The following is a 27,410-nucleotide window of genomic DNA, read 5'->3' as shown; positions in this document are numbered from 1 at the left end:
CTGGAAAATTGAATCAAAAACTAAAAAGCGTTAATTGTTGGTTTTGGTCCTTCTGTAGGATTTGTGTCAATGTGAATATTAACAGTACATCAAGTTAACTAAACAGACAGAGCACAGCCTCATACAAATTTCTGAATTCACATAGTAACACAAACGCTCATGGCCAAAACACCTTGGCCACACCGGCACTTCTCCCAGGAGTCTCCTCCACCGCCGCCCCGTGTGCAGCCCCCCGGTCTCCTCCGGCCCCTCTGTAATAACATGATTCATGCATTCGATATGGCCCAGATAGATCATGAAGACACATTATTTCCCATTCCTCAAATGAAAGCATTATTATGCCACTTGTTATTGTTGTTAGCGCTAGTGTGTCGCTGCGGTGCTCACCCAATTTTTCTCTTGCAGGTGAACCGTGGCCGTAAGACTGACCGGGGCAACGGAAAGAGAAATCACACCAGAGAGTAAGGGAAATCGGATCAGCGGGCAACGATACAACAGCAACTCCTAGGAAAATGACTGGGGAGGCAAGCCGAATGCCCACCCGTCTGAGAGAGAGAGTGTGTGTGTGTGTGTGTGTGTGTGTGTGTGTGTGTGTGTGTGTGTGTGTGTATTAGTGGAATATATATTTTTAAGGGAAGAAGGACCGCGATACATATAACTACAGGCTGTCGTTTTGTTTGCTCACTCCTGTGGCAAAATGGAAGACATACATCGTCTCTTATTGCCTGAAAAAAAAGCGGGAGGGAGAGAGAGTAGAGGAGGGGAAAAAGATGGGGGTGAGGGTTGGCGGGGGGTGGGGGGCAACAATGCAATTCCAGTTGCCCTTGGGTGTGGCGTGGCTCTGGTCACTCGGGGAGTGTGCTGCAGGAGTCACATGGTTCAGATGGATCGCATCAATTTGCCACAAAAACAATATGGCCCCCTCCTCCTCCTGCTCCACCTCTCACCTCTCTTTTCTTTCTCTCCCTCTGTCATACACTCTCCCCTCTTTCGCCACCTTCTCCAAGCCTTCACTCCATCATCACATAATATAGGTGGGGAACAAAATCCAAAGCCCGGCCTCTGTCTTCATCCTCCTATTTTTCTCACCTCTTTCGCCCACCGCTGTACTTTCTCCTCAGACTCTGCACCTTTTTCTTACATCTCATTTTCTTACATTTGTGTTCTGACTCTTTCTTCTTTAATTTCTTAGTCTCTCCGGCTCTCCACCGCTACCTCTGCACAACAAAATTGAATTCTTAAGTGATAATAAAAGCCATGCGCTGTTCTCTCCCTCAGTAACTTATCCCCCTTTTATCTGCCCTCTCTCAGTTTCTCAGCATCATCATTGGCTTCTTTCTCTATTCCTTCCGGCATGTTTCACTTTTTTTCAATGAAGTTCATGACATTACAAATCACTCAAGGCCACTATTATAGACAGGTGATAAAACCATAACTAATATCACTGCTCTGATCAATAAAACAAAAACACTCAATGACACTTGGGTCGAATTCAAATTCTCTCCCTGCGTCTGTCTCTGTCAGTCACTCTCTGCTGCACATCAACCACTGACCAGAAGGTCACTACTGTCACCCTGTGGTCATCTTTGGAATCACACAGGGGAAGAGAGGCTATCAAACTTATAAAGATAACCTAATGCAAATGCCGAATAGGGGGATAAAAACTATACACCCTGAAAACACAATTAGTTTTATTTGAGCTCAGCTTTTCAGAATTATAAACAGAGACAGATTTTATTTTTCGTCATTGATAAACGTGTGATCCATGCATCACTAAATTTACAATCTTAAAACAGATTTTACTGATGCCTCTGGACAAAGGGGAACAATTATCAATAACAATAACTGTTAGGGCCCTCGAAAATTGCATCAATCAGTATTGAACAACACTCAAATTGAAGTCCATTGACTAGTGGTGGTGTTGCTTGTAGGCTGTCAATCATAACCAATGAAGCCATGCCGATATACTATATTAGAGATTTTGAGTGTTTATCTTACAGTATGCATCATTCATTAATACAATACTAAACATATAAATATAATGTGAATAAAATGGATAAATGTGGAATTAGAGAGCAGAGGCATGATTTCACGCGTCAAAATGAATTTATGTATCATTAGAGTGTCAATAAAACAGTGGAGGTATGTTTGTCTGGAGTGTGGAGTCAGGAAATAACCCTGATGATGTCATTAGGGCTGATGTCAGACTCCTCACATATAACAGAGAGTCATGGACGCAGGTTTGTTTGACATGACACCGATGCTTCTTATAAAAATCTTGTCAAACTGCATTATGGGAAGTGCAGGAACATGTTTTTTGAATACAAGGCACTGATAGTGATATATCTAATTACATGAAACATGTAAAGAGTCAATTTAAATCATTGAATTGTTAAAAATCTAGCTACACTTTAAGGGACATTTCATTGAACGCTTCAGCAGATGGGGTTGGCTCTGGTAAAAGTCAATTTTACTGTGAAAAAATGAATTCCTCTCATCAGTGACCCTTTCTTTTTGCTCTGTATTTCCTCCATTCCAGTCTCTGCACTGTGTCCTTTCTTTCCCTCATTCACATTCAATCAATCCCCACTCAGCTGTGCAGTTAGAAAAAAATAACACACCCAGAAATAATAGCTTAAACTGAAGTATTACTTTAATACTTCAATAGAAATAACCTGGTTTCAACATTTTGAAAGGAGCAGGCTCTGTTGCCCGAGGCTGCACTGTAATGTGTGAGTGAAAGTATATGGGCTGTCACTTCAGATTAGAGAACAGCCTCAGTGTGCCTTTGACGGAGAGGCAACAGGGGTAATAGGAGGTGGAAGGAATTACAGTTCATAAAAATCACATATGAATGGAGATAGCAACAATGAAATATGTCATTTTCAGCACAGGCTTGTTTTACACCATTTGGGCCAGAATTACATGGTGTGTGTGTGTGTGTGTGTGTGTGTGTGTGTGTGTGTGTGTGCTTATTCCAAGTATGTGTATGATTTTTTATCTGAATTCCTTACATAGTTCCTCAAATTCTCCATCAACACAGTAAACACAAAGCAAAGTATATGTTATCGAGAAATCTTATGTTTAATGTCGTATTTAATGAAGCTTTTGGGATTTTGGGGTTCTGTGCCGTTTGAGTATTTGCAATTTGACATACCAGCAGAAAGACAAGCAATCATTCAACGTGTCTATTGGAAAATAACATCCACTAACTACATAATGCATTTCCTGATGAAGATTTTGAGATTTTGTTTCTGGGGTCACCACGTTTCCAACATTAAAGCTCTAAATTTCTCTTGTTCATTTTTGGGACGTTAAAATTATAATCCAATACTTTATCATAAAAGTGGGAAGAACCTGAGCTTTCGGGGTAAACCCAATCCCATTCCAGGCAGTGTGGTCACTAGAGGCCTCGCACAGACACTCATAAATTACAAAAACTGCAGAAAAGCTGAATGTTTAAAAAAAATAAGGGGTTGAACGAATGAAAATAATAATAATAAAGTATATACTCAGTACAAAGCTCCTGCAAGGCCCAACAGTCCCCTTATAAAACCACATTCACGAGATCCAGATTATTATTTGGATCGGAAACAAATTGCACAGACTCATGAATATCAGTCCACTAAACATGTCTGACTTTTTTACATCAAGAATTATTCTCTGTGAAATCAAGGAACAAACTAAGAAACAAACGCAGATGAAAACATAATCTCCCTGGAAGTGGTAATAAAGAACAAGTAAACAATTGCTGAATAGGCATCCACACTAATTATGTGGTGAGAAAGTGCTTGTCCCCCAACATTACTGCTGAGCTGACTGAGCCGCTGTGCAGCCTCATAATATATAATTTACGTGTGTTTCTGACCGGGGACACCTGCATGTTTTAGAGCGCTATTAAAATACATGAATACAGCTACAGCCAAACTTAATGCCACGGCCATTTATGTGTTTAATTACCAAAACAGGCAGCGGAGGAGTAAAGGGAGGCACTTTTTTATCTTGATGAACGATGAGTCATAAAAGTTGTTTGTGGTCGGGATGGGAAGAACAGGTGACAAAAGTTATCAGGTTGATTTTGTATAAGTGTGCATTTCAAGTATGGACATTTCTCCTTTGAAACCTATGAGGGAATTTAACAGTGGTGGAGGAAGTACTAATATTTTACTCAAGTAAAAGTACAATAAATTGATAAACATGCACTCAAGTAAAAGTACATCATTAACTTTAGCACTTAAATAAACCAACTAATTACATTTCTTTTGAGAGTACTTAAAATAAAATAAAAGTTAAAATACTTGCCTATTCCCTCATGCAACAGTACATAGTTATGGCTGAGTCTCGGCCTCTTCTGAAGCCTTGTTAGACGTTTCTTCTTCAAAAGTGATACTGCTGCAAAAGGAGGCGGGGTCTAATGCATCCTGCCCACTCTGACTGGATCGATGGACCATTTCCTTGGTATTGATTGAAGTGAACATGTAACACAATGCAGGGTACAAAATGTAGTGGAGTGGAATGTACTAATATTAGCTGATATATGTGGTGGGGCAAAAGTAAAAAGTACCAGAAAATAAGTGTATGTCATACATGATCAATTTACTTTCGTACAGTAATAATTAAATGTACTTTGTTACGTCCAACCATGGCTTTTATTTACAAAGTCATTAACCCCACATTTCCTGTGCGCTGACATGCACATATGTCAGGTAACCACTAGATGGTGGTGTCAGCTCTAAATAGTGGGTCACCACTGTCCACGGTCTGCGGGGTAGACACTGGATTAAATTAAAGTATAGAATTGTGCCTTGGTTTCCTCTTTGTTCACTCTTCTGTGTTTTTTATTTTTAATTTCTAGTCCCAAAACAGTGTAGAGGTTTTTACTTCAATGACAGACGCTCACAGGTTGTTCTTTAAGCCAACACTTCTCCTAAGTGACCTAAGCCCCATAACTCGTACTAGTATCCTAACTCATATCCTAGTTTCAGAGACTTGGAGGAGGTCTTAGGTTCCAGGTTTTGAGGTATTTTAAATTATTTATATGAAGAGCCGATAAGCAGCCAACTTTGCACGTAAGCCTTCAACTCAGTTTACTCGGTACCTGGTATATACCAGCTAATCATCAGCCTCTGATTGAGGGTTGTTTTGCTATTGTTGTGTCACCTCTACCTGTACAAGCTCAGACTTCTGTGTTCAACTCTGATATTTACATGCACAAATAATACATGAAATGTGAGTGAGTAGTAAGTTAACAAGTAAATGGGTCTCAAGACCTTTCAGGGCGTCGATGGCCACCAACAGCTGCAGGGAAAGAAGAAGAAAAGACTTTTACACATTAAAATGTAGCTTTCTGTGTGCTGCTATTGGGTGGTAGGTTTAGATTTAGGGTTTTGTTTGTAAGTTTAGAGTATTCAATATGTAGTATAAAAAGTAATTATTATTATTATTTTAAAATACATTAGTGGTAACCTCCATACCCTCTTTGCATTTGGCCTGATCTCATTCATAGCTTGCAGCTTCCATTCTCATTCTTCAAGCAGGTCATATAGACTGTCCCGCAACCTCGCAGTATTATACTCTAGAGCAGGGGTTGGCAACCTTTACTATCAAAAGAGTCATTTTGCCCCCTCTTCCCCCAATTAAAATTTGTCTGGAGCCGCAAAACATATTTGAATAACAAAGCTAATAAAGTTTTATATACGCTTCAAAGTTACACTATACCAAACTATAGTTTGTTGCATTTATGAAATTATAGAACGACAATAAAGAAAACTGTTGAGATTTTATTGCTATTTTTACCAGTTCCAACAAAGGAAAACACCAAACGCCTATGAAGAGGAGAAGAAAATATACAGGCAAGTATCGGCCTACTTTGAAATAAACAAAACAGAGAACTATGTAGGGCTATTTGAGTCCTCCCCATATTTGAAATGTATGAAATAAGAAGTACCCTATTTTGAAATAAATAAAAACAACATCAGGCAATCGTATGTATTTTTGTTGGGGAATGTGAAAACAAAAAGTGAGAGCAGGTCAGACTGGAGGCGAACACAGGATGATGTGCGCTGCAGGATGATGTGCGCCGCACATGATGTGGGTGATGATGATATGCGCCACAGGATGATGTGCGCCCCACAATGATGTGCTGTGATGATGTGCACCGCAGGATGATGTGCACTGCACGATAAGGTACACCGCAGGATGATGTGCGCTGCAGGATGATGTGCGCGGCAGGATGACGTGCGCGGCAGGATGATGTGCGCCACAGGATGATGTGCGCCACAGGATGATGTGCGCCACACGATGATGTGGGGTGATGATGTGCGGTGATGATGATATAAGCAGCAGGATGATTTGCCCTGCACGATGATGTGCGCTGCACATCTGCACTATGATGTGAGGTGATGATGATATGCGCAGCAGGATGATGTGCGCCCCAGGATGATATGCGCCCCAGGATGATGTGCGGTGATGATGATATGCGCAGCAGGATGATGTGCGCCAAAAGATGATGTGCGCTGCAAGATGATATGCGCTTCACAATGATGTGCGCCACAGGATGATGTGCGCCACAAGATCATGTGCGCAGCCCTGTTAAGTGGGGCGGCATTGCTAGCTCTACGTCCAACCCTCCTCCTTTATCCGGGCTTGGGACCAGCAAAATGAGCCAAAAGAGACACTCTGGCCGAGCAAGTTTACTTTTTTTTTTTCAGGGCCCTGAGAGGGATCAATTTCACCACACACTAGAGCTCTGAAAATGTCTCGATTCTTAGATGCATCATGATGTGGACTCTGCATCGATGAAGAGACTGAACTCAATGACTCATGAGGTGCTGTCATTTGCCGGCACACAAAACACACGTCACAGTCGTGCCACTGACGGTGAAACCAAACCGCCAAACTGCAAATAGCTCTCGTCATATTTGCAAAGTTTTGGCTTCTTCGCAACTGGCGCATCGTTTGCCCTGACTTTTACAAACAGAAACTTGTCCATGGTTGTGTTTGTTTGCTGATACAGTGTGTGTGATGTTAATAAAGTTGGAATTGCAACGTCGTGGTCTTGTGAGTGTGTTTGTATGTGTGGCTGGGAGCGACTTGCACACGAATAATTATTAAGACTGTCTCTGAGCGAGTGAGCGGGGCGGGGGGCGGAGCCCCGGGACCAGTGCGCTATCTGGGAGCAAACACACACACACACACACACATACACACACTCACTTTGTTTTTGTTCAGCAGTGATATTTTGTTGTACATTAAGCCAGCGGGTGTCATGTGACACAACAGATAATGATCTCTGTCATGGCAACAGTATTCATAAAATCACTTCCTTAATGCAATTTTTCTTCAAAGTAAAAGCACAACATTTATTTCGTTGCTGCAATGCTTTTTATGTTGCTGAATTACGAAGTTTTTATTTTGAAAAGTTGTGAAATTGGATCTCCAGATTTGGTTGATTGCTTATCAGACTAATGAAACAGTCAACATGAAGCATATTACGTCAAATAAATCAAGTAAAAGCCATTGGGTTAGTAAATAATTTTGGAGAGATGATCGCAAAGCAGTGAAGTGAAGTTTCAAGTGTGAGCTGCTCAGGTAAACTTTTCCATTCAATAACAGAACATGAAATAATAACACACGCACAATAATAACACAGAGGAGGTGAACATATGGAGCAAATAAAAACATTTAGTGCAAACCAACATTGATTGCGTGCTTATTGTTCACCAGCGACAGAGAAGTGATGGCGCCTCACCACCGTTTGAACGCAGGCGCGCTCCCGTGAATGGGGGCACAGTCTCCGTCGGGGATAACTAACCTTGGCACAACACCGGCGGGTGGATGAAGGGGCGTTATACGAGCGGCACATGAAGGCAGCAGGAGTCAACGTGGTGAAACCCTGACACCCAATAGGTTAAACCGGGCTGGTCACCTGACCCATACTCTGAATCACGTGACCCATATTCCATCTACGCCATTTTGCAATGTGGGACAGAGGGAGGCCACTTTTTTATTGCTAACGAATAAAATGTGAAGTAGTTTTATGCGCTGAGGACAAAGAGCGTCGCGTGTTTCTGTGTCAGTGAGTATACCTTTGTTAAAAGAAGAGCACGCGCTCCTCCGTCGCTCATTAACCGGAAACATTATCCAATTGTCCTTGTACAGTGAGGGGACTGACTTCTGTCACTGTGGGACACTCGTGTGTTGAGCTAGCTGCTAAGCTAACAGGGTTGTCTCCTGCCTCTTAAGTTTTGTTTAGTTTGAGTCTCCACATTAAAGTGTCCACAGTGATTTCCGGGCAGCTTCATTACGCTAGCTAGCATTAGCCTGGTGGTCCCCGGCTGTGCGAGGAGCGAGGAGCTGAGCCTCACTTCTCACTGGGGCTGGAATATTTTTAGACCCTGACATAACAGGTGCTCATCTGAGGCTTGCCTGAGCACAGGATGGCCCAGACTGGCCACACTCCCCGGGCAGCCTGAGCAATAATCTGTCAGCTGTTCCAGACAGGCTTTTTCAATGATATTCCACCATGCACTGTTTATCTAGCACATTTACATCGTTAGCTGAAACATTTCTGAAAGAAGAAGCCTGTGGTTTGTTATTAGAATCGATGGATCTTGCAACAGGGACAATACGATTGGGTCTGTTTCCTTTTATTGGCCAGTGATTCATGCATGTGTGTCCCGCTCTATGTGATCTAGTCCCACACAAGCAGAAGTAGGAGAAAGAGGAAGGTGAACTGTGGTCAGAGAGTGACAAAGAGGAAAGTGGGGGATATGCGGTCAGACCAGTTCCCTGAAGCTGCGTTTGTAAACAGATGCACATGGTGCACGTGTGTTCAAGGCAGCAGTGAGAGGGATTATCGTCATGGAGTTAAGATATCACACTTATCATGGTCATGCTTCACTTTTCATTTTTAACAGCCAATCCCCCCACTACACTAAATACTGTGCTGTGGTCGCTTATTTACTGGTAGAACGACAGTGTTTAGATCAGCAGTTGTTGCTGATTCACATTATTGTTTGACAATAACTCTATTGGTTCAAATGGTTCATTGGTGAACACACACACTTAGTGTGTGATTTGTTGTTAAGGGTTTTGCGGTTGGGAGCTGAGAATTGAGCCAAAGTAATGACTCTATTTTATGCAAATCCTTTAACGACAATGTTTATTAAGATTCTCAACATGATATCTAATATTTTTTGTTTTGAATTGATTATTCGAGTAGACATGGAAATTAATTATATATAGGAAATATCAGGTAATAATTGAATTTGATAATCATAAATTTATATTTTTAGCAAGCAAAAAATGCCGAACATCAATTCGTTTAAGCATCTGAAATGCTAAAATGTGCTGCATGTCTATTTTTTAATGAATGTAAATTAAGTACTTTTAACACTTTTGACTCTTCCACAATTTAAAAGAACCAATATAGTGTCTGTGCTAAAAATGCCTGTTTGGAATGGGCTGTTTCCTTGGCTTATAATAATGATTGTTGGAACTCCTCACCTGTTTATTGAAAGTTGATTAATATTTAACATGTGGGGCTGAGCGATATGACTTAAAATCAATATTTGACATATTTCATAATAATAATAATCTGCGTGAAGAACTTTTCCTCTGTCTGCGTGCGTGCATGCGTGTGTGCGTGCGTGCGTGTCTTGTCTCAGCTGCAAACAAAGTGATGATCACATTATTTGGTTATTAATCAATGGTGTTTCCTCCTCTATTCTCTGACAGGTCATGGAGGAGATCAGCAGTGTGGCTGTTCTCAAAACGCACTCCTCCACTTCTTCCTCCTCCTCTTCTGATCCGTCAGCGCTGGAATCCCCTGCTCAAAGCCAAACCCGGCAGGCCATCAAGGAAGACACCTCTCAGATTTTTCAACACAAGCAAGCCCCCAATTCTCTGATCCGAGTCATTGAGAAGCTCAGCAAAATAGTGGAGAAGCGTCCCCAGCGTATCTGCATCTCGGCGGCACAGAAAAGAGTGTTGCAACAGGCCTCTTCTGCACGAGGAGGAGGGGGTGATGACGGGGCGAAGGGGAGCAGAGGAAGCTCTCCCATTAAGAAAATAAAGAGGAACGTCAAGGTGGTGAGAACAGATGGCAGCACAGCTGACCGGGTCCTTTCTCCACCTGTGTCAGGCGACAGTAACAATAACGTCACCTCCACTGTAACAGAGATATGTGACAACTCAAACAGCAGCAACCAAAAGTGGGCAGTAACATGCTATCAGTGCAGCCTTTGTCCATTTCTCTCCCAAACACTGCCTCTGCTCAAAGAGCACCTGAAGCAGCACAATGAGCAGAACAGTGATGTCATCCTCATGTGTTCCGAGTGTCGCTTTACCTCCAGAGACCAGGGGCAGCTTGAGGCACATGTCAGGCTGCACTTCGACAATGGAGGAAACCTGAAGAGGGATTACCCTCTGTCGGATACCTATAGCGATGGAAAGGAAGATGTTTTAAGAAACCAGGATGGGGACCAGATTGGGAGCAGTGGCAGTACGGGAACCGAGGTCATCAAAAGTTCAGCGGACAGTTCCAAGGAGCTGCCACAGAAGAAGAAATGGTACAGCTATGAGGAGTATGGATTGTACCGCTGCCTAATCTGCAGCTACGTCTGCAGCCAGCAGCGAATGCTAAAGACCCATGCCTGGAAGCATGCTGGTCTTGTCGACTGCTCTTACCCTATCTTTGAGGATGACAACGGGTCTCCTGCAATAAGAGAGTTCAAGGCGGCAGCTAACCCTGCCACGACCAGAGAGGAAATAGTCGTTTTTTCCCCAGCTCTTCAAGATAAAGGCCTGCAAAAGCTCCCCACTGGCTTCAAGCTCCAGCTCTGTGTTCCACTGGGTGTCGACAGTAAACAGGATCTGTTAAATCAACATGATTCTGATGTTGATGAAAGTCCAGACACGGCAGAGGAAGAGGAGGAACATGTGTACCCTCTCAAAGACCTGACCTCCGAGGTGGAAGTGCAGGAGATGACGGTGGCAGAGACTGAGGTTGAGATAGATGGTCACCATGATAGTGGCTCTATCACGGACAGCTTACTGTCGTCAGCCCAGAAGATTATCAACAGCGGTCCCAACAGTGCCGGCCGGATCAACGTGATTGTAGAACGTCTTCCCTCGGCTGAGGATTCGGTCATGGCAACTAACCCACTTCTTCTTCGCCCAGATGTGGACAGGGACAAGAGCTTACAGGATGTGGAGGAGCAAGAGCGTGACCACATTGGAGCTGTGAAGGAGGAGGAGGTCCTTGGCTGGAGTGCAGACTCTGCCGACAGCCCGTCATTAATTGCTGATATAAAATCCTCCGTTACCATAAGTAGCAACTCTCCACGGGATGAAAATGTTCCCCCAGCTATTCGCAAGAGGACACATTCTGAGTCCCTCCGCCTGCACTCCCTTGCTGCTGAGGCCCTGGTAGCGATGCCTATGAGGACCCATGAGCTCTCCACCTCCAGCCTCAAAGCACCAGACGTGGAAACGACGGCAGCTCTAATGGACTTGGATCTTCATAGGGAGGACAGTGAGGAAGAAGAGTTGGGGCCCCTGGGACTCAGGGAGGGAGACGAGGAGGGGCCTACCACTAAAACTGGCATTAGCCTGTCGCTGCTCACTGTCATTGAAAGACTCAGAGAGCGCTCGGACCAGAATGCCTCTGATGAAGATATCTTAAAAGAGCTTCAGGACAACGCACAGTTCCACAACGGGGCCGTGGCCAGTGTGGTCACAGGCAGCGGAGCTGGGAGTTACACGTGTGCCATTCCAAGAATGGATGTGTCGGTGGCTTCTCCTGATGGTGGTCTGGTGGACTACATCCCCGGCAGTGAAAGGCCATACAGATGCCGCCTGTGTCGCTACAGTAGCAGCAACAAGGGCTACATCAAACACCACCTGCGGGTTCACAGGCAGAGGCAGCCGTATCAGTGTCCCATCTGTGATCACATAGCCGCAGACAGCATGGACCTGGAGAGCCATATGATCCACCACTGCAAGACCAGGATGTACCGGTGCAAGCAGTGCCCAGATGCCTTCCACTATAAGGTGAGGGGATGTCAACTTCCACATGAAGCATTTAAATCCTGTTATATGTGATCTAGCAATTATTAACAAACTATGTTATTATGAATTTGGATATCAGTTGAAGTTGCTGGTGTTAAAGTCTGAGCCAGCCTCACAGGTTTTTCTTCCTGGCAGAATTGTCCAGGTTAAAGTGCAGGTCACACACACAGAGCTACAGACTGTATACACCATCAATATGTATTTCCTAGTTAATGTAACACTGACCATTCACTTCTGTTTCACCTGTGCCACATGTGTAACAGTCACCTCCTCACCAACAACAATTGTGATTTTTTTCCTTATCCCTAATGCAACTAAAACCTTATTCAAAGAAGTTGAAATGTTCCATTAAAGATTTATGTAGTTAAATTAGGAAACCTCATTGACTGATGATGTTGTTGGCTCTGGGTCATGAGCCGTTCTTTTCTCCTCTCTCCATAATTTGGATAGAGTTGATTATTGTTGTGTAGGTCCACAGAACTTTGTTCCAAAGGTCTACCTTTGTAAACTGCAACCTGTTTTTTTCCATTTCTGAGGTTTACCAAGTGTTTGCATCTAGTGGTGAATCTTGTGCGATTGTGGTCATGATGTTGACAAGGAAACGTGTAAACTGACATCCTGAAGAGCAGGTTGTATTTACTATGCAGATCATATTCTGCTCATCCACAATACTTTTCCTTGGTCTACCAGGTTATTTTCCATTATCTGTGTTTTTTGTGCACAACTTTTTGTTTTGAGTGAAAACAAGTTTAGATTTTGCAAACACAACTGAGGATTTTGGAAAGAATTTTTCTTTTTCGTCATTTACTTACTCGTTTTGACTGACAACTTCATCTCATACCTGAGTTTAGACTCATTTGTGAGCTCTCTTGTGTGCAAACTCAAATTTAAACAGCATCTGCCCAAAACACTTTCAGTATCTCCGATTGAAATACGGGGCTAGGTTTCTTTATAGAGCATAGTCAGAATCTGATGAATAAAAATATGTAACTCTCAAATCACCTGTTTAAGAGCTGTAAAAATGTGTTTGATTTTTTTATGTGCTGTCAAATGAGAGCATAATCAGGTCAAACAATAAAAGTAATATATTATAAAATAATAAGAGGCAACAGTTTTTGATTGGGTGAGGAAAGAGATCAGTGTGGTCTATGGAATATTTTGAAGGCCATATTTTCTTTCCCTCAGATATTTTCATAGAATAGATGTATACATAGTCTTTGATTTAAATACAGAGTCTTTGTATTTGTGATTGTGGTAAGATTGTAATATGCAGACATTGGCTTGTACAGAGACACAGAAATCCAGATGCTGATCCCGTCAACAGTTTCTCAGCAATTACAGAAATTAAAGAAGAGGAGTCAAGGCCCATAGAGGCATTTCATTAGCTGTATGAAGTAGCTGTGTGAAGAGAGGTTCTTTGTCGTTACAAGTTGGAGCCTGGTGCCGCTCGGCATGAAAGTTTTGTCTTAGATTGATGATGCAGCCGTGGAGAAAAGCATTGATTCCACTGTTGTCATGGGAGTCGAGTAACGATCTGCTGCAGAGGTTATTAAATTCAACATATCATTCAGCAGATTTGGGAGTTAAGCTGAAAGAGTTTCTAATTGTGGAGAGTGGAAGCTGGCCCACTGCTGTATTCACTCCACAGGTGGCATTAGTGGGTTAGACAGCCTCTTAAACCTGCATGCTGCTGCTTTAAATGTCAACTGCATATATTATCCCTCTTATGTGTAGAAACTTTACTCTCTTTGTGTTTTCTTTCCACAGAGTCAGTTAAGAAACCATGAAAGAGAGCACCACAGCTTCAGCAGCGACATGGCAGCCTTCACAGCCGTCACTGAAGCTGCAGCCGCAGTGGAGGAAGCTGCGCGAGAAACAGACCACGGTAAGACTGTTACACGATATTTAAATGAATGACTGACGCTCCAGTTTCAGTGTCAATTCTTCCTCTGTTGTCATGCGATTTGTTATTGTCAGTGTTGTTTTCAGAAAGTTGTTGATCTGTTTCCTGTTTCCTGTTTGATAGATTGTGCAAAGCAGAAGATGTACAAATGTGATGTGTGCGACTACACCAGCTCCACATATGTCGGGGTGAGAAACCACAGAAGGATTCATAACTCTGACAAGCCTTATCGGTGAGTTGTTGAGAAAACTTGCACACATGTGCCACTATAACCTTAATGCTTAGTTCTCATACCAGTCACTGCCGAATCCAGAATGACTTTGTGTCCATAGATCTGGAGTAAAGTCTTAAATGACGATAATCATTAAAGTAAAGGCCTAAAAAAGTATTACTTGCAAAAACTAGTAGCTATGAGTTACTGGTGTATGGTTTTGTTATATTTGCATTTTTAATAACACATATCTGAATGAAGGAGTATGCGTGATTGATGTTGCTGAAAACATCAAATAATCATTCATTTTTCTTGCAAAGGTACAGATGCTAGAACAGCATGAGTGTTTGAAAATGTTTTGCCAGCCAGATTATGAGTCCTTGAATGTTATGTGTTTTGCCAAATCCCACCTGACATTGGTCGTCTAAAATATGCAGTAAGATGGTTATTGGTACCACCTTTAAATAGATGCAATATTTTTAATAGAACAATACCATTCCTGTGTTTGTGTTGTATCCTGTGTAGTAGTGTCAGTGGTCAGTGAATAGGTTTAGTTTCACTTCCTTTCTCAGGCAGTGATGGCAAACCAAATACCCCAATTTCTAGAAAATGAGTCTTGCTATTGTTTATATGCTAGTTCCCCTTCCAGCCCTCTCTATGTAAAGATGTTGCAGCAGAAGGATCCAGTAGATGGCAGTACATGCTCAGTAATGCTCTGTGTTAGCACTTGGCCTTTTTGGTAACACATAGCTGCTGTGAGGTGAGAACACATATGACTGTTTACGACAGCTTCCTAAACTGTTTACAGTCGCCTCTGTTCTAAGGTTAATTGTACTCACAAATATATAAGTACAAACACACACATAACAGGACCTCTGTTGTTTCTGTGCGTGACTTCACAGAGCAAAAATAAACAATTTACTCACACAGTTGTTTTTTTACTAAACCACAATGCAGCCTTAACATGTCCATGTCATGCTATTGCCATCTCCCATTTTGAAAGAAATAAATGTCCTGAAGGTTTGTTATGAATTAGTGTCCTTCAGCCAAGGATTGTCAGTCTTTCTTTTCTTCTTTTCCAAATTGTTCACAGGTTTGACCTTAAATCCACTTATGTTTGAGTTGTTGTATAGCAAGATACAACAAACTGTTCAGTGAAAGTGGACTGACCATCCATTAATTAAACTATACAAGGGTAACGCTGCTAAAAGATAACATACTTCATGTTTTATATTTGCAAATAAACGTGTAATCAGTAGTTAGTTGAAATAGAATAAATGTAAACAATTACACTCTTTTGAAACTAAGGTGGAAGTTTTTCTTCTTTTATTTTTTTCATAAAGTTTTCTTGTCCTCAGTTGGTCAGATCTGTGTTTTTAACATTCCAGCCCTGCTGAACCTCAGTTTATAAAGTTCAGCTTTTTGTTTTGTGTTATTTTTTTATATTAATGCAGTGCAAATGTCTGCGAGTTGACTGCAGCCTTTGTTTGCAGACCTTGTATTTGCCTCTAAGCAACAAAAAAGCCAGTTTCCTCTGCCAACCATAACATCTGAAGTTTAGCAAAGACGAAAAGTTATGATTTATCTTTTTATTTTTTCTTTAAGTAGCAATTTCCTCCCTGTTTTTTTGTAAATCCCTTATCTCCCTCCAGGCTTCAAGTGTAAAGAAGCAACACGATGACCCCAGAAGGCAGCTTGTTAAAGTAGCTGCTCTGTCTCGATGCTCTCTCATCTCCCTTTTTTCCATCTGCTAGGTGCTGTAGCTGTGACTTTGCCACCACCAACATGAACAGTTTGAAGAGCCACATGAGGAGGCACCCTCAGGAGCACCAAGCTGTGCAGCTTCTGGAGCAGTACAGGTGAGAAACACGGAGCATGCATACAATTCAGAGAGAGAACGACAATTTACATATGGCATTTATGTTTCATTTAAGGGTCAGATTGAAATCAGATTTCATTGCATGAAAGTAAATACACCAACGCCAGTTTGTGATTCAAAAGATCACCAGCAGAGGTCAGTAACACATTGTGTTATCCTTTTTGAGATGCAGAATCTGCTTATAAAGAGTATGAGAGGATGTAATATGAGCTGCTCAGTGTGAAAACTGGAAACATGTAATAATGCCGGTTGAACATTTTAGTCAGGGAATACAAAATTCAGCTGGAATATAGACTCATTTTAATGTTTGCTGTAAATGGAGTCAGACAGATTATCATTATTATAGAAATGAGCACAGACAGGACCTGCGAAGTTAGAATAAAGAGCTGCTGGGGTTATCTGAGGCCATGTGGGCTTGAGTGTGTGTGTGAGACCGCACTTGTGGGCTCTCATGGTGCCAACGCACTGGAAACTTGACAAAGGGGCTTCTGATTACAAGGCTAGTGGTTTGTGGGAGTTTATATGCAGTCCCTCTTTAAATATTTTATATCCTCCAGTCTGTGCATGGCACTGATTGCTGATTTCCACTTGACTGAATACTTGTGCTGCGTTATACAGTCATAGAGGAACCGCTGTGCTGGACTGTACATGTCCATACAGTACAAAAGACACACAATTTTAATGTCTTTGTCCATTAAAGGGGCACTTAAATTATTTTGTAATGTTCTTTTATGAAATCAGAGGACAAATGGCATGCTCTGTATTTATCCCTGTGGTGGAAGTTGTTCCATACAGGAGCAGAGACCTATAAAATATAAATGAATTACAAGAAATGGAAATAAAAATATTAAAACCTAATAAAATTAGCAAGATATGTATGTGCAATCATATTAAATGGAAAAAAACAAATATCCCTTAGAAAAGTGGAGTAACGAGGAGGATATATCCAGATTTTTGTCCAGGTCTGTGGACGTGCAGAGAATCATATTGTGGTGACTGACACTAAGTCAGGCTGCACTTTACTCGCACTAATGTTTTTATTCATCTTGTGTGGGGTCCCAGAGAAAGGACTAATGAGCATCATTAGCCCAAACTGCAGTTGACGCGGTAGCAGCTGCATGAAGAGGAGGTGTTTTGTGAAGTGATATTAAGGGATGGGGAAATAACTGCTGTGTGGAGGCCATGTTTCACTCACTTTTAAATACTTAAGTACCCAGAATATTAGGTAAGCTTATCATTCTGCAGGTGTAATGCCCTTGTCACGCACCAGGGAAAATGCTTGCAAATGATCATGTGTAATAGAAATGCTGTGTACAGACTGCGTCAATGAGAGTTCATGATCAGCACATTCAGTTCAACCCCTGCCCTCTAGGCCTTGGCCAAGATACTCCACTTCAAGTTACCCTGATAGCTGCGTGTGACTCTAGGAATATGTCAGTGTGACTGGCTGAATGTAACCTGTAGTGTAAAATGCCTTGAGTGGTCATGAAGACTATGATCAATTAAGTAAATAGGAAACTCAATTTACCATATACTAGTTAATCTTTAAAATTCATGCTAAACTCTCATATCAACTATCACACACTCCTGCTGTTGAATCACTTCCGGTTCCGGTAAACACTGATGACGGCTGCACTGATTCCTCCGTGAAACCAGGATATCGGTGCCCGGTTATTCAAACCCTCAATGATGGCAACCCTAACACTCTCTGACCGACTGACCGGTGCCGAGAAATGTGGGTCTGGTCTGACCGGTCTGAACAGCCAGAAGGGAGCGCGCTTGAGAATAGCAGTGTGCGGCGCGGTCGCTACTTGGTGTGCTGCTGCTCGAACTTTTTCGACCCTTTTTGTCGATTAGACGGGGCATCCGCGTCTCTTTCGAACGAAATGCCAAATAATCGTTTCAACTCGATTATGGTAGTTTGGAGATTGTTTGACCCCATAATCGAAATCACGATTAAATTTAGATTAATCGAGCAGCCCTACTACATACACTCACATACAATGGGTTAAATCCACCTTGTTCTCCCTGTATTTGAGATGTGTTCTTTAAAAAGTACATTGCTCTAAGGAACGATACAGGAAATCGTTCCTCCCAACCGCAATAAGACTGTACAACGCATCTACCTCTGTCAGAGCCACCATCACACAACTGCACTAAATATACCTGTCTCAATTCATCACTTTATACAATAATATTGTCTTTTGCACACTCAGTCTACATATTCTTACACCCTTATAGTATATCATATTATCTATTGTATCGCCAAATACTTATATTTATACCCGTACTATATATCATATATTATATCATACTCTTTATATATTCTTTGTATAGATAAGTCTATATACACATATTTATACATGTGTACATGTTGTTGTTATTGTTATTATTATATTTTACTATTTTACTATTATATATACTGTTGCTGCTATTATTACTATATACTGCTATTATTATATTGGTATAATTACTTTCATACTTTCATATATAAATATATATTATATACTATATATATATATATACTGTACTATTTTTTATATACTGTAACAATAACATTACCATCATATCATCAGTACTTACCATCATCTGCCACTGCACCTTATCTACCCATTTATCTTGTGTTTCTGTTTTTATTGTTTCTACCGCAAAATTTTATATTTTATTTTATTTTATTTTATTTTATTCAAATGTACCGGCTGCTATGACGACTTAATTTCCCTTCGGGGATGAATAAAGTAATCTATCCATCTATCCATCCATCCATCTATCCATCTATCCATCTATCCATCCATCTATCATTGCAGCATCTGTTCTCCTGTTGCTGGGTGGTAAATCAGTTACGTGTCCGGTCACTGACAACATACATAGCACTGGCTATTTCTGTCTTTATGTCAACCATTTCGATCTTCTAGCTAGTTTACTGTCGGTACATTTAGTTGAGGGGAAGTGAATGGGTCAAAGGTGGTGAAATTCAAAACAAGTTGTTTTGAATTTCCAGGCATTCACTGGTGCTGCTGTGAGTCACATCAAAACAAAAACATAGTAAACTTTCAGGACCGTTCAGGTCCTAATAACTTCTGACAGTGTTTATTGTGGGCACGGTAAAAGGTGACTTGGCCAAAAGTGCGTCTGCCCTGACCCTGAGGCAGTGGCGGGTACAATTCTGTAGCGACGGGTCATAGCTACACAATGAAAGTAGCAAAAACCTTGTATCAACATCGGCTGATTTATTTGTATTATTTGCTACTTCAGGCATGGGGATAGTTTATTCAAGAATGAATGCAGAGATGACTTATAATTGCTTTAATTTTGACACGTGACTTCACCAGTGGGCTGTAAATCCTATTTCTGTCCGCCACACTTAATCTGTCAAGATGAATGTCCCCGTGGAGTTTTGCATCAGAATTGTTCCTTTTGATGGAACTTAGTAGAAGGATTAGCAGAACCTCAGGATGCAAATTAAATCAACTTGAACTTGATCCGCTCTCACTTCGTTGCTCATCATCCCTTTTTTATTCCTTATTTATTTTTCCCTCTTCCAGGTGCTCTCTGTGTGGCTATGTGTGCAGTCACCCACCTTCACTCAAGTCGCACATGTGGAAGCATGCCGGAGACCAGAATTACAACTACGAGCAAGTCAACCAAGCCATTAACGAGGCCATCTCCCAGAGCAGCCGGTAAACATATGGACTCTTATTCAGTTATACAGTTACTTTGAGTTTCTTTCAAGTTCTCTCTTCTGTATTTGTACATATCCTGGAAAACAAAAAACCTCCTCACCTCAAGCTATGTGTTTATAAAGAGTAAAAGAACTGCAACTCAGTCATGTTATCTTGCTGCCTCTCTTCTCTTCCTCTTGATGATACCTTCCTTCATGTCCCTCAGAACTCCTCAGAAGTTGTCTGCAGTTCCGGAATCAGTGGCGGACCACCCTGCGGTGGCCCATTCCTCAAAGGACAGAGTTAAGGCCCCCGTGGAACAGATAACACCCACAATGACAACAACAGCAGTTGATCCAGCAACAGACAGCTCGATTGGCCTCAATACACCCACCACAGACCCCTCACAGTGGTCAGCTGAATCCCCAAGTCCCCCTGATAGTGACCCTGCACAGATCCACTCTCAGTCCCAGAGCCAGCCTGTTGGCCAGACCCCCGTCCCGGGCCCCAGCATGGAGTACTGCGTGCTCCTATTCTGTTGCTGCATCTGTGGCTATGAGTCCACCAGTAAAGAGCGGCTAATGGAGCACATGAAGGAGCACGAGGGAGACATCATCAGCATCATCCTCAACAAGGAGCAGCAGCAGCAAGCTGGAGTACAACCAAGCCTCCAGACAGCAGAGTGAGACCTGTCCTTCTCTACTTTTCTCTATATCAACCCTGACCCTGTGCTCTTACAAGTATCTGCCTCACATAGAACTGTTTCATTATATTTCTTTACCTCAAGGTGGCTGTGGGTTGGAGGTTTAACCGTTTCATGTCTACCACACCCTCATAGTCTACTGCCATTTCTCAGCATGTAGGTGGGTGATAAAGGCTACATCCATGCTACTGCATTTTCATTATATACCTGGTGTCCACACTACTCCAGAGTTTCAGAGCAGCTATAACAGGGATGTTTGGAGAAGTGTTTGAGTCTGGACAGGCAGTAATAGAGATGTTTCAAAACTTGAAGAAAACAAAATGGAAACTTATTTCAGTTTAGTTTTTTTCAAACTAAAACATAGCAGTATGGATGTAGCCAATGGACTGAAGTAGCTTGGTCCAATACACACACCTTGAACAGGTGTGGAGAAATATGATGAAAAGGTTTTCTCTGTGGCATATCCTTTAAAAGGAATGTTAAATAAAACATAGAACAACGCTTATAAGCCGCTAATATTTGTATCAAATAATTTGACATGAGTGACATAAATAGGTCTTTAGGGAAGCAACGTTGATTTCAAGGGACAAACCCGAGCTTTAGCCCAAGTTTTTTTCACTATACAGGGACAAGTTCATACCTCACAAAACCACACAATCCCTCAGCAGGAATGGAGAAAAGAGAAGATGACATTTTTTCCAGTCTAATTCATATATTGACTACAAGGCAGCTCTTTTATTGCTACTGTAATATTTAATGTATTTAATTCGACACAGCCGTGGCTCTAGACTTTTTTTAGGAGGTACATGTGCAAACTTACCAATGCCTAAGGGCACACATCAGAGCTTGAATATGATATAGTATCAGATTTTTATGCACGTTAGTTTCCGTTCTGCCCATTTCAAGAGGCAAATGTTTCTTATTTGTTATTTGCATTATACATATTTTTGTATGAGTGACTGTAATTTTACTGTGGGTTTGTAGAGTAGCGTCTTTAGAGGAGAATGTAATTGCTCTCAGTGGTGATGTCGAGGATGATCTAGTGCAAAGTAGAAACAGGTGGAGGATGAGCAAAGTCTTCTGGCCGCAGATGTTTGGTTTTGATTAAAAGGAATGATTTAAAAGGGAAGTTAGCACAGGTGGGTGTTTGGTGCCTAGACACTTGAGAGCAAGAATATGTGGTATTGAATCAAACCCACCTTTTTTCACTTACAATTGCGGTGCTATGCACACTAGCGTTTAGTCAAGGTCTTTTTCATGGCCCATGACATTTATGGTGTATATAACATTTGTATTATAATATTTTTTGTCAGTGTTTAAAAAATATATAAACTTTTACACATACAACTTTTTAGTGGCCAAAGTACACAAGAATACGTGGATGTGAAAATCCCATGCGACTGAATCATTATCTGTGATATAACGACTCTCAGCTCAGCACAGTGTCATTATGATTAAACCTCGACCAATGTAGGCTTCATGTTTTCTATGATGATCTGAATGTCTTCGATACAGAAACAAGGCAACCAATGGCTTCTCTATGAAAGGATAAAAATGTAACTGATCACCCAGAAGCATATGACAAATCTTATTCTGATATTATGAAAATGATGTCTTAATTTGAAAAGAAAAAGGTAATAATATGAGGGGGGGAAATGAAATGTAACCCTAGCTTACCAAAGTTCATTGTTTGTGTCATACATGTCATTGTTTGTTGAGAAACAACAAACAATGACATGTTGTATGAAATCCTTTTGAGTGTCACACACATATAATTTTAAATACAGCCTCACAGTCAACCATTACTACACATTTCATCCTCCACAAAAAAGGCATTTTCTTTTCACACTCTATTTCTTCCAAGTCCCGATTCTTAGGACAATATGGTGCTGATGAGCCAAAATATGGAGTATGCTGTAATTTAAGAAACCTAAAGTAAAGTTTAACTTAACAATATGCTCCACATTCCTCATTTTAACACATGCGACAGGCATCAGCCTGATATTCTCCCTTGAAAATGACATGCAACTTAAAATAATGACTTTTCTATTCTTGTACATTTAAGACTGTATTCTTGTAATATTCAACTTAAATCTAGTAAATGTTCAACCTTTTCCTTGTAGTTTTAAGACTTTATTCTCATAATATTATTTCAGATTTTCTTTTCACCTTAAGTGGCCCTAATGCTTGTCGTAGATACGTGTTCCCCCAAAGTATGTCTCCCACTTTAATGTTGATTCATGTCAAACTCACTGTGCCATTCATCCAGGATGTAAAGTTAAAAAAGAGATGTTTTCATGTGGATAACCAAGTAGCCTTACAAAAGAATAATTCTGTGGCCAAAAAACCCACCAGGGTCACGTCAAAGATGAAGCTTAGTTTTAAATCCAACAGTCGGTTCTCCATCCATCTAATGTGCCATCCAGTTCTGTGTACAGCGCACCATGTCACATTAGAGGACCAGTTTGTAGGATTTAGGGGTATTATGTTTTCATCAGGGAATAATCACCTTAAACTAAGATTTGATGTGTTTACTTAAGCTTCAAATGAGATTTTATTTCCACACTCAGAGTTTCTACACGAGCCCAGAATGAACAAACCATAGAAGGGGCGGGGTATTCAGTCTGCATCCTCACCTCTGCTGCTAAACCCTACGCACTTGTCCTGCAATCAGTTTGCCACCCCCTCCTTCCATCCACACAGACAGAGGCTGTCGAAATTAATATAAAACGGAATATACATAATTCATGCCCATCCCCCATCCACCCCACTTCCCCTTACATAACTTAAAAGTGTGTGTGTGTGGGTATAACTGCGTGTACATGTGTGTGTGTGAAGCGTAAAGGGAGAAACTAAATTAATCTAATTTAATCTGTATCTCAAAGCCCTTATACCTGGCCTGGACGTCTCATTATCATACCGGATAATTATTGTCTGGCTTTTAATTTGTCTGAATCAAAGGAGACAGTGACGTGTCTGTATGAAGAAAAAAATTAAATCTAAGTGAGGCTTCAGTGTCCCTCCTGTCTGATTAACATGACATGCATTTTAATGAGCAGTGAACATTAAAGACGAGTCAGACCACAGCCACACACAGACGTCCCACGCCCACCGCTCTCCTCTGTTGTTAGGACGCTGCCATGTATCTGACCGCTCCTGATAATTCACCTCCAAAAGTTGTGGAAATAAACAACGTGGCTATTGATTCTTGCTCACCAGGGACTTTATATTCATGCTTTTGGCGTACCCAGTTCATTTCTGAGTAGTGCTGCCACTTTATCAGAAAAAAAGTTTAAATATATAGTGTATTAACACGTCATTCTGTCAGATACAGCAGTTTACATACACATACATTCTAAATGTCTGTCCTTATAGAATTTATTTTCTGTTCATTTTTGGTGACCAAGTTACCCCCAGGTGTCTGTTGTAACCATCCCAGTTTCCAGCCAAACGTCCCGGTCCAGCTGACAAGTTTTGTTCATGGCTGCAAGAGTTGTGAGAACAGTTTCCTTTGCTATTGGAGATTATCAGCAGGGTTTTGGGCTCACTCCATTCTGGTTTTACTTTTGGTACAAATGAAGTGGTTTTGATAATCTTTCTTAACTGTTAAGTTTGTTCATAACTTATCTAATTGTGTTTGCTCTCATGTTGAACTGAGTTGAATGAAAGTTTATCAAGCCATGCAAGTTCGTAAGTTTAAGTAAGCAAGTAAGTAAACTCCTTATAGCAGTTAAACAGGGCTGAGAATGTGATTTTGTTTTTTTTTGTTGTTATTGACAACAGATCCTATCAAAGGACCAAAACCAAGCCTATAATGTCTGTAACAACTGGCCAAAACCCATATGAACTTTAATTTTGAAACAAAGTCTGAGGATTAGCAAATCTGCAGTAAACTGTGCATACATGGACTGTACTTGGAGCACCGATGAATATTGCCAGCTGCAGGATGCTGTATGTGAGATTGACTCAAAGCACACTGCAGTGCAGATGTTTGTCATGATGCAGAGAAAGGTCACCAAAAGCACAGCAGCATGATTCATTGATGTTTTTCTTTTTTGCTTTATTTGACTGTAAAGAAAGAGACAGGAAAAATAGGGAGAGAGGAGTATGTCGTGTAACAAGAGTCCCCTGGCTACTGAGACGTCTTCACTGATGGGCTCCTAAATTGTGATTTGTGAATCTGGGCTTTGATCGATTGATAACAGTGGAACTGCTTGGCACAGACCAAAGAGATGTATCAGGCTTTGGATGTGCAAATATTACTTGTCTGTAGGAACAATTTATTGTGGGTCTTGACAAACCCTAATAATACGAGACTTATCCTTAAAATTGTATATTCAATTGGAGACAAACTCACTGTACTAAAGTCACAAAAATGTAAGTATTTACATGTGTATATATATATTACAAATTCTAAAAGACTCCACGACTCAGTTTCTTGCTACAATTACAGAACCAATCATCTGGGCCATATAAGGTTACAGCATTGACCTGACTGTCATAGGAACAATTGTATTTTGTTGTGAGTTATTGTGCCTTTTAGTTCAAAGTATTATTTAGGGTGAAGCTGCAAATTGACCATAACAAAATATCAATATTTTGTTTAAGTCATTCAGTGGGAGAAAAAATGTAATCACCTCAGTTTCCCATCGATGCAAATGCACATTTTTTTATTTAACGGTTTGGGTGAACAGAGTATGTGAAGCAGCCATGTCATACATGTATAACTAAGACATTTTAGCTTAAATATGGGCTGAGACACTTGATATGTATTTTAGGTGTGTACATATTGTAGATGAGCACTGCAGAACCTGAAAACTGACATTTTTTAAAAGATAAAATCTATTTTTTGATAATCTTGTAGAAAGAACTTACAACAACAAAAAACTTTGAATTGTAAATTTAATTTTTGGCTCTGTTCTTATTTCCTCCCAGTCTGTTTAAGGGAACTTATGGTTTTAAGCTAAAAGTGGAAAAATAAGCCACTTGACTTCAAACCAAAGCTGGTGGAAACATAACATGTTTGTCCTGATCAGTGTATTTTTAATCTTATTAAACTTTGTAATGGGGGGTTGAGCATGGTATCGTGTCCAACAGCAGTGTGAGGTTTGCTTCATGTTTATTTATTCTTTAGAACATCGTAGGCAGTGTCATGTCACTACTTTGCTATTGTATTTTTGGTAATAAAGACTGAGAAATTACCGACTTTGTCTCTGGTCATGTTTGTTACTTTCGCTGCGGTGGAAATATTTCACTACACAAAAAATATTCAACCTCTCTCTTAACTTGGAACTAAATTGAGGTAGAAACCTCACAGCAAATACACAAAACATTTTAAGAAAACACAAATAAGAAGCAGTAAGATTTGCCCAATGGTAAAATCATACAGTACATGGAATTTAATTGAAACAAATTAATCAAGTATAAACAACAGCTGTAGTTCAAGTTTGCTGAGGTTAAAATTTAAATTGCCTTAAGAAAAAATTAATTGTTGAGCTTTTGATAAGATTCCATATATGAATGCAATACACGGTGCAGGTAAGTCCTACGTTAAAATTTGTTGATATTTTCGGACGTATGAAATATGACCCCACCTCTCTTAAGTTGTCTGACTGTCTGCTGAAAGGAGTTGAAATGTAAGTCTAAGTTAAACTGAGTTGGCAGTGTCGGTAGAAGAGAAGTGTTGACAGGAGTTTCAAGTGTATGAACTGAAAGGTGGTGTCAGTTCAAGTGTTAACTTAAGTGCAAGCCCTGGCTGTAGATCAGCTATAAATTAAAGAAAGACAGAATCAGTGAATGTGTCACTTGACGCATGAGCGCTCGGTGCAGCCGCAGCTGAGGAGTGGGAGATAAAAGCCGCTGAAATGTCAGTGTCACATCCTGCAGATAACAGCACCGGCTCAGAGGAACCCAACGCAGCCTCAGAGACTGGATGATGCTCTGAAGTAGCTTAAATGATTGACATCAAACTCACAGGCTGCGCAGGTGACAGGTTCACAGGGAAACGCACAGGTAGCTGATATACTGGGAAACATACTGGAACATAGTTGTCACATAACTTGTATCCACCACACACTGTGACTGAATCCAATGTCCAGACCTCACTGCAGGTGAAGACTCGGAGCCCGGCGGTGGACACATTCTCCGGGAAGTCTGTAACTGATGGAGCTCCAAAATCGGCATTTCATCCAGCGCACGAGAGGCATCAAGCAGACTTCACCTGACTGATTTCATTACTCACAATTCAATGAAATTTGTTCTAGTTTTTCCACTTCCCATTTAAAGTGGCCAGATCTCGATCCCCACATACATTCTGTTATATTCTCTTGGATATACTTCGAAAAAGATCAGAGATCCGTCAAATCCGTCAGTGTCGACTGAATCCCAATTATCTCACACATTGGTTGTAGTTGTAGATTAATAGCCCTATACAATACAATACCATGGATGAGAATAGACTAATCTGGATTATTATTCGGATCTGCACCAAATTGTACACAGTCATAGATACCGCCTCCTACCTCACCTTTTTTAATCAAACACATGTTTTATCCCTTGACAAAATAAAGCCCTGCAGTATAAACAAAAGTGATGAAAAAAAACAAATCTTCAATCTTCTGCACCTTTAACCAGATCCACACCAAAATTCCATGGACTTTCTCTCTTGGCCCACGTTACATCACTCCAGCAACCACTTTCACTGTTCACTTGTTTTTGTGCAATCTTCCTAACAAACAAAACCAAAAAACCAATGGACGGGTCAGATGTGGAAAAAAAACCTTGGCGAAGATATTTATGAATTGGCTTAACAGGTACTTTCTTAAAACCTTACTTGAATCATGTAGGCCAATCATAATAATCTACCACATCATGACAGAAATATGTCAAATGACACATGTAAGCTGTAGGAGGTTTGAATGTTTCCATAGCAACAGGCTAGATGGTGTACAGCCTTACTACCACCTGGTGAAATCTGCACC

At 40.9% G+C, this 27,410-nt stretch overlaps 1 protein-coding gene across 1 annotated transcript; it reads left to right on the top strand.

The window, feature by feature from the left end:
- The first annotated feature begins 7,985 nt into the window (after window positions 1-7,985).
- Window positions 7,986-25,632, top strand: znf507 (zinc finger protein 507). The gene is made up of 7 exons (XM_062390266.1): window positions 7,986-8,077; window positions 9,739-12,054; window positions 13,840-13,957; window positions 14,099-14,207; window positions 15,941-16,045; window positions 19,611-19,745; window positions 19,954-25,632. The coding sequence occupies exons 2-7, from the start codon at window positions 9,742-9,744 to the stop codon at window positions 20,411-20,413; spliced, it is 3,240 nt and encodes a 1,079-aa protein (XP_062246250.1). The 5' UTR covers window positions 7,986-8,077; window positions 9,739-9,741; the 3' UTR covers window positions 20,414-25,632.
- The last annotated feature ends 1,778 nt before the right edge of the window (window positions 25,633-27,410 follow it).

The sequence above is a fragment of the Platichthys flesus genome, chromosome 1 (assembly GCF_949316205.1).
Source record: "Platichthys flesus chromosome 1, fPlaFle2.1, whole genome shotgun sequence".
In the NCBI taxonomy this organism is placed as follows: domain Eukaryota; kingdom Metazoa; phylum Chordata; class Actinopteri; order Pleuronectiformes; family Pleuronectidae; genus Platichthys; species Platichthys flesus.
Note: the sequence above shows the minus strand (reverse complement) of the source record. Positions and strands in the feature narration are given on the sequence as shown.

What these genes read in the sequence shown, in the direction of transcription:
- znf507 (XM_062390266.1), top strand. Translation starts at nt 9,742, where the DNA reads ATGGAGGAGATCAGCAGTGTGGCTGTTCTCAAAACGCACTCCTCCACT. An exon ending in TGCGCGAGAAACAGACCACG is followed by an intron (nt 13,958 to 14,098) that starts GTAAGACTGTTA and finishes CCTGTTTGATAG; the next exon opens with ATTGTGCAAAGCAGAAGATG. An exon ending in CAGCTTCTGGAGCAGTACAG is followed by an intron (nt 16,046 to 19,610) that starts GTGAGAAACACG and finishes TCCCTCTTCCAG; the next exon opens with GTGCTCTCTGTGTGGCTATG.